The sequence below is a fragment of the Rissa tridactyla genome, chromosome 2 (assembly GCF_028500815.1).
Source record: "Rissa tridactyla isolate bRisTri1 chromosome 2, bRisTri1.patW.cur.20221130, whole genome shotgun sequence".
Lineage (NCBI taxonomy): Eukaryota > Metazoa > Chordata > Aves > Charadriiformes > Laridae > Rissa > Rissa tridactyla.
Genome location: NC_071467.1, coordinates 162,984,964 through 162,992,467, shown reverse-complemented (window position 1 = coordinate 162,992,467; position 7,504 = coordinate 162,984,964). Strand labels below are relative to the sequence as shown.

At 52.2% G+C, this 7,504-nt stretch overlaps 1 protein-coding gene across 2 annotated transcripts; it reads left to right on the top strand.

Annotated features, from left to right (window-relative positions):
* The first annotated feature begins 392 nt into the window (after nucleotides 1-392).
* Nucleotides 393-6,871, top strand: LOC128906360 (zinc finger protein 252-like). Of its 2 annotated transcripts, none has more exons than XM_054193486.1 (2): nucleotides 393-521; nucleotides 2,525-6,871. In XM_054193486.1, the coding sequence occupies exon 2, from the start codon at nucleotides 2,820-2,822 to the stop codon at nucleotides 4,728-4,730; it is 1,911 nt and encodes a 636-aa protein (XP_054049461.1). In that variant the 5' UTR covers nucleotides 393-521; nucleotides 2,525-2,819; the 3' UTR covers nucleotides 4,731-6,871. The 2 variants fall into 2 exon arrangements, with proteins under 2 accessions (XP_054049461.1, XP_054049462.1); XM_054193487.1 differs by lacking the exon at nucleotides 393-521 and adding an exon at nucleotides 2,064-2,108.
* Nucleotides 6,872-7,504: the final 633 nt, after the last annotated feature.

Below are 7,504 nucleotides of genomic sequence, written 5' to 3'. Positions count from 1 at the left end.
AACCCAACAAACCAACCAACCAAACAAAAAAATACTGCTCTCAGCTGGGGCAGGAGAGAAATGGCCCGATCCTGACCCACTGGCTGCCCGGGCGGCGAGGGCAGGACGGAGGACCAGAGCTGGTGGGAAGAACTACAATTCCCAGAAGGCAGTGCGAGCCGGGGACCCTTCCAGCTTCCCACCGATCTAGCGGTGCAGAAGAAAGACACATCGGGGAGAAATTCCCCTCCTCTCCCTCCCCGCCCTCCCGCCAGCACCTTGGCGGTGGCGAGAAAATCCCTCCCGGGAGCGCGAGTGGCCAGCATCCCCCTGCCCTCCCCGGGCGCCTCCAGCCTTCGCTCTTTGTCTTTGCTCCGCTTCACCCTTCCTCCGGTAGCTCTCACTGCTCTGGCCACAGACTTCCTTTAGGTCAGCCCAGCTGCGGCTGCAACACAACTTGCAGCCAAGTGGCAAAGACCGTTGTGCCGCTGAGGCGGCCCCGGCGGAGAGAAATGCCAGCCGGAGATTGATGGTCGGCTCAGGTAAGATGCTTTCCGCCAACCGCCCTTCGTTTGCCCCGGTAGCCCAAATAAAAGACCAATCCACGACTCCCTGGCATCTGGTTCTGCCCTTGATTCAAACCTGGGTTGCGGAGCTGGGAAAAAAAGCAGGATTTTGGATCTGTAGGAGCTGGATAGTGGAAAAAAAAAAAAAAAATTATTAAAGGAAGAAAGTAGGCAGGAATTTCTTCTTTTACCCAGATCTGAATTCAGGGATTTGTTCCTTTTTGCCAAAACCCAGTGGCAATTGAAACCTTGCTGCCAGCGAGTTGTTTGCTCTGGGGGACCAGTGCAAGCATCCATGGCGAGGAGAGAGGCCATGGACACGGCAGCGACCTGGCGCCCACTCTGGCTGCGTCCCCTCAGCATCGGCCAGACCTGGCAGGAGGGTCCTTGGTGGGGGGAGGCTAAATCCACTACCCGCTCAGGGGGTTAATCACCTTCCTCGGTAAAAATACACTGTTGAACCCTTTTGAGTCCTCTTCCCAGCCTGGCCGACGCTGAGGCTTTGGCTGCTGAATTAAAAGCTGGTGTAGGTGTCACACAGCTGCCCCCCCACCCAGGGAGGGGGTCTGTCACAGGCTGACACTAAACCCACGTCCTGCTCCAAGTGGGTGTGTTTTCTCTCCCCTGGCTCAGTACAATTTTGCAGGTAGCTGGGTTTTTATTTTTTGTTTTTGTTTTTGTTTTCCTGTGGTTCCTCTGTATTAGCATGGAAAATCCAGCTTGGACAGGATCACCGTTGTGCTTCGGTGGTGGCCCTCACCAGCATCGGTGGGGATCCAGATGGGTCAGCTGAAGGGGAAACACAAGTGACGCGACTAAATCTGAAGTCAGTTTCCCTCTTATAACTGCCCTCTGAAATCTGAAATAGCTGCCCACTTCATTCACCACCCTGACCTCTCTCCTCTGAGGAGCTCCAAACTGTAGGAGGAGCTCCAAACTGGACCTCTCCTCTGTAGCTCCAAACTCTGCGTCCCAGTTGTTCTTGGATCTTTATGCTCCGCATGTCCCATAGCTTGTCCCCTGACCCATGGCATCCCCCCTCCCCAGCCCTCTGCACCTCAGTGACAGGCTCCCCAGGGACTCATCTTCTCACCCGCAGCCTTCCCAGTCACCCAGACCACCAGGGACCGATTTCATTGACAGCTTGTGTCCTCCCTGGCAGCTTGCCCCATAACTGGTGATTTTGGCAGCAGCACCTTCAGCCATCAGTACCACCAGTAAAAGCCTGCCCAGCCATGTATACTCTTGTTGACAGTCATCTCCAGCACCACTGTCTTCCTCCCTGTCATCTTTCTGGCTCTTCTCCATGTTGTAACTCACTGTCTTGCTAGAAGACATTGCTCACATCTCCGTTGGCCCTGTTTTTTGTTTGTTTGTTGGTTATTTTTCTAATGGAAATACATAGGACCCTGATCCGGCTGTCAGTTGAACCCTCTTGAGGAGGACAAAGTCACTTCAGGTTTCTGCATCTCACCTCTCCCACTGCCCACCGAGGACACCACTTCCTTCCCCTGTGCATGGAGGTCTGCCGGTACAGAGCAGCACATCCCAGTTTTGCGAATGGTACACAGTCTGGTTTTCTTCTAGGTTTGGGGGAGTTTGGTTGCTGCACAGTCACTCATCAAAAATGGGTCTAATTACAGCAATTACGGCAAAGTGCATTAATTGATTAACTGATTTACTTATAAATCTTCTTGGTCAAGGACAGAGGACTATTCTGAGAGTCAGTCACTAGTGCAGCAATAGTAGAGCCGAAACCTCCGTGTCACCGCAGCAGTGAGCGTGTCACAGGTCCCCCCATCGCCAGGGGAAACAAGCCTGTTCCTGCTCTCTGTTGGAGTCCAGGCGAGCCTGTGGCTTCAAAGGTCTCAGGTTCAGTCTCCCATGGAGCAGCCAAGGTGCCACCCGTTGTGTTTACACAGCGAACACAGGAGGTGGAGAAGAAAAAATGACTTAATAGTTTTCCTTTATTTTTTCAGGCCGGCTATCCGAGTCTCCAGGAATGCCAGATCAGAGGAGGCAGGAGGTGGAGTTACAGACATTGCATCTGCAAGCTGAGGTGGAAGGAGGCTGAGAAATGAGGAAGACCGCACACTCCTTGTGGGCCCAGAGCTGGCGTACAGCAGCAGCACCCATTCCTTTACGGGGAGCAAAGTGCATCCATTGCAGCACACTTTAATGTGTGTGTCCTGATGGTCTTTGTATCCGCCCAGACAGTCCATCCCCATAACATTGTGGCTTTTTTGTACCTGCCGGCTGCTTGGCAGCCCCACCATGCACCACTGGGTGCAAGGCACTGCTGCCATGAAGGACTTGGTTAAGCGCGTGGTGCTAAAGACCCACCCGTGTCAGGAGTGCGGCAAATCCTTCAGCAAGAAGGGAAACCTGAAGAGACACCAGCGGATCCACACAGCAGCGGAGCTCTTCACTTGCAGGGAGTGTGGGAGGCGCTTCACCACCCGGGGCCACCTCGTGACCCACCAGAGCATCCACACAGGAGAGAGGCCCTTCTGCTGTGGGGAGTGCGGGCGCTGCTTCCGCCTGGAGATATGCCTGGCCGCCCACCAGAAGACACATGCTAAGGGTGGTCCCTACCTCTGTGCTCGGTGCGGCAAGAGCCTGAGCACAAAGATCTACTTCAACATCCACATGCGGACCCACAGAGAGAAGAGGCCATTCGCCTGCACCGAGTGTGGGAAAAGCTTTGTGAAGAAGGGGACGCTCACGGCCCACAAGGAGATCCACAAGCGAGAGAAGCCCTTCAAATGCCCTGACTGCAGCAGGTGCTTTGGACAAAGTGCCACACTGCTGGCCCACCAGAAGATACACCTCCGCGGGGGACCTTTCATTTGTACGGAGTGTGGGAAGAGCTTGAGCACCAAGCGGTATTTCAACGTCCACCAGAGGAACCATGCTAAGCAAAAGCTACTTGAGGGACGCATCAATGGCATGTCTCTCCAGGTCATCCAGATGAAAGAGGAGCCTGATTTTGCCTTCATGTCAGAGGAGAATATGTTGGAGAATATGTCCCGGGAAGGCGATGTAGCCCAGGGGTGCAGCATACCTAGAAACCCATCTAATCCAAAAAGCCCTCCTTGGAAAACCCAGATAAAGGAGCAAACAGACCCACCCACTGATGACACAGCAAACATTACTGCAATAGCCTGCCAGAAACTTCACATCAAGGAAGAGCCACCAGAAAACCCGGACTATGGAAAGCTCTTGGATCCAAAGATGCCACTGATGGGCCAGGGGAGACGGTTTAAGAAGGAAGATGCTGATGGGCAGTATGATCGGGAAGTCCCTATAGCCAGTAACTGGGTGCTCCATATGAAGGAAGAACCACAGGAAAGCATTGAATTTGGGATGTATTATGGGCAGAAGCCAAACCTCGGTGCTATCCAGGGGATCCAAATTAAAGAGGAACCTGGTGTGGAGGCCAACCACCAGGAGACCCAGAGCCCAAAGATGAAGCAGAAGAAATGCTATCAGCCTACCAAAGAGGGGATGCTGGAGAACCAGGAGAAATCTGTGTCCAAGAAAGATCCCTCAGCAAAAGGAGCTCCCAAGGGCGGACAGATATTCCCCTGCCCTGAGTGCGGGAAGAGTTTCAATCAGAAATCAAACCTGACCAGACACAGGAAGATTCACACGAGCGAGGGGCCGTACAAGTGCAGCGAGTGCGGGGAGAGCTTCCGCATGAACCGCAAGCTGATCTGCCACCAGCGAGTCCACATGAGTGAGCCCTTCAAATGCACCGAGTGCGGGAAGAGCTTCACCCAGCGGTCAAACCTGGTTCGGCATCAGAGGATTCACACCAAGGAGGAGCCCTACCAGTGCCCTGAGTGCGAGAAGACCTTCAACCAGAAGGCCAACCTGTTCCGGCACCAAACAATCCATGTCCGCATGGGGCCTTGCAAGTGCACCAAGTGTGGGAAATGCTTCCCTCAGAAGCGCCATCTTATTAAACACCAGCTTCTCCATTCCCGAGGTGGGGCCTACAAGTGTGGGGTGTGTGGGAAGCGCTACCGGCTGAAGAAGTACCTGAGGAGGCACCAGAAAATCCACACACGGGAAGGAACTGCTCCCTGTGCAAAACAGGGGGAGGCCACGAGGACCGGCGGTGAACCCCACCACACTGAGCAGACAGCTCTTGCCACCATGAAGAGTGAAGAGGAGAGCTGAGGGGGTCTGGTGCCTGCTTCTGGGGGAAAGTCCTTCGGGAAAGGGGAATGATGGAGACAAACTCTGCTGGCCTTATGTGTGCAGTATCTGGGGGTGGGGAGGTCAACCTGAGGGGACAGAGTATTGATGGAAATTGGTCCTCTGCTGCTGTTTTCAGAGTACAACCCTCAGGGTACCACCTGCTCACAGCTGTGAGATGGGGCTGGAGAGCCAAGCCTCCTCAGAGCACTTGGAGATGCAGGGATAAGAGCTTGGCATCTTTCCTAATGGTATGCTTGTGCCTCTGAAGCCTGCCAAAGTTGTGTGTGCCAAAATTGTCTTCTGTGGGCAATACGTAGCCCGGAGGACCAGGTAGGATTTATTTTTATTATATTGCCGTGTTTCTGAGAAAATTGAAGGGAACCACTTCCATCTAGGCAAGGGTTAAAGCAAGGGCCAACTGTCTTCTCCCCCTTCTGTAGCTCTGATCCACACCTTGATCCTACTGGGCTGACGGACTCTAGTCAACTGGGTGGTATTGGGATAAACTACTGCCAGCCAGACCAGGGTTTTAAGCCTTGAATCCCCCAAACCAGGCTCCCAGATTGGCTTAAACCAGGTCCCTAAAAGTAAGTTATGCAAAATCAGTGACTGTTTTTCCAAAGCTAGCCCAGAGGCCAGCAGATTGTATTCTGGTTTTTGCCCCCACAACCCCACTGTGTGGACGTAAATGAGAGTGACTTTTCTTAGCATGGAGTTTTACATCTCTGATGAGCAGGCGGCTTTGCCACCACAAGTCCCAGAGGCATTGGTGTTTTCAACAGCTTAAGCTGACACTGGTGCTGGTTCTCAGTCACCTCCTTCCCTACCTGTGAAGCTCTTGGTGGGATATTGACTTTTTTTAGGGAATTCAAACCAAGAAGCAGGAATAGTTGAAAAAATCTTCAGACTTTATGGATTAGAGAACTGGAAAATCTTTCCTTGTTGGGATGTTTTTCCTTCCTCTCCCTGGTGTAAAGCAGACTGTGCAGCTACTCAAAAGCATGGGCAGTTCAGCAGTCTTTATTGCTCACAGCTGATGATTTTGTTTGAGTGTTCCCAAGTCAGATGGATCTTTGTGTCTTGAAAGACCCTGGTGAAGTGGAGATGTGGAGGGAATCCACAATCCCCTGAGCCACTCCCCAAGATTTCTCTGCACCAACTGCTATGTGGCCTCCTGGGCACTGCAGAGCAAAGACGCATATTAGGGTTCATTGTGTTGCTGTAAAATGTGGAGTACAAGAGACAAGTAGAAAAGTGTTCCATGGTGAAAAGGTAGCTCTACCTCTTTGGCTTTGTCCAGGAAAAGACACCCTCTCGCCATCCCTGAGACACACACCTCCTCCTTTTCCCTGGCCATGTTGCAGATGGAGGCAGATGCCTCTTGGAGGTGTCTGAAAGTCTGCAGCATGATGTGGGGCAACTACCTGCTGTGGTGCTTCAAGCCCAGGCTGATGGTTATCTGTACTGCCTACTTGGAGCAGCCACTCTCCAGGCAGGGAAACTGAGGCATGGAGGGAAGCAAGGGAACAGGGAAAATTGTGTTTGAGCTTTGCCTTTACCAGCTACTTGGACACCACTGGGTGGAGGTGTTTTCTTGTGATGACTCAAGCCCAACACGGAGCACAACTGCCGAACCCCAAAAGCACAGAGTAATTTTGGTGTTTAGACTTCCTCAGCCTTTGGTGTAATCAGGCCCAGGATATGATTCCAAACAGCAGAGCAAGCTCTGACAGCATCTGAAGGAGCCTATCTCTGTCTCCATCTATCCAAGCCCCGGCCTATAACCTGTAGGCAAACTGGTTGATATGAAGCGTCCTCTCAAGTCCCTCTGACCGGGTGGAGATTCATTTCTGGAGCAGAAAAGACAGACGTATAGGGGAAAACAATAAGCTTAGGATGTTTGAGGGCAGCCTAAGGGACGAAGCAAAACAGCCTCTGTTAGGCGCGCTGAGGGGCAGAGGTATAGCAGAGCCCTTCAATGAGAAAGTAATCACCAAATGGCTGACGGTTATTTCCCTTTCATTAGCCTGACGTAGGGCTGTAGAGATTTTTACCAGCAAGGGGAACAGGAACGAGAGGTTTGCCAGTTGTATTATTGTGTCCCTGCACATAAAGAGTGCAGTGAGTCAATGTCAGTAGTTTTCCTGGACATCACTGGATCTCTCACCGTTGAGCACGGCCAGTGTGGATGTCCCAGCTTCTGGGGAAAATCAGGACTGATAGTTTGTAATATCTCCTCAATAAAATATTTAAAGAAAAAAAGAAACAGCGAGCCTCTTTTCTGGTTGGTTGGTTTTTTCATGAGCTAACAGTGAGAGAACCACAGTACATTCTGTCCATGACGAAGCAGATGAACAATGCCAGGGCAAGATGCATACCAGTGGTAACCAAATGGGTGTTGTTGGTGAAGAGCCCTCCAGGCTCTGCTGACTGTGTTGAGTAGGTCTCCACCGACTGGGCTGAGAGCTCACACCACCACATACTGACCACAGGGGTCCCATCAGTGACCCACACGTAGGTATCGTGTGAAGCGGCCTAAGGTGTCTGCATAGGGCTAGGACACAGGCCTAATGGGAGGCCTTGACCTTTATGGATGAGCAATTGGTGGCCAGGAAGGGCATCTTAGGGCATCTCAAATGGCACCAGACACCACGGTATGAGAAACTGAAACAATGCCCTAAGTATGGGTGTTTTCATCCATGAGCTAAACTCCACCCTCAGTGTCCCACCTGTGGCAGCACAATGCTCAAAGC

Coding starts and splice junctions, on each gene's coding strand:
- LOC128906360 (XM_054193486.1), top strand. CDS start 2,820: ATGCACCACTGGGTGCAAGGCACTGCTGCCATGAAGGACTTGGTTAAG.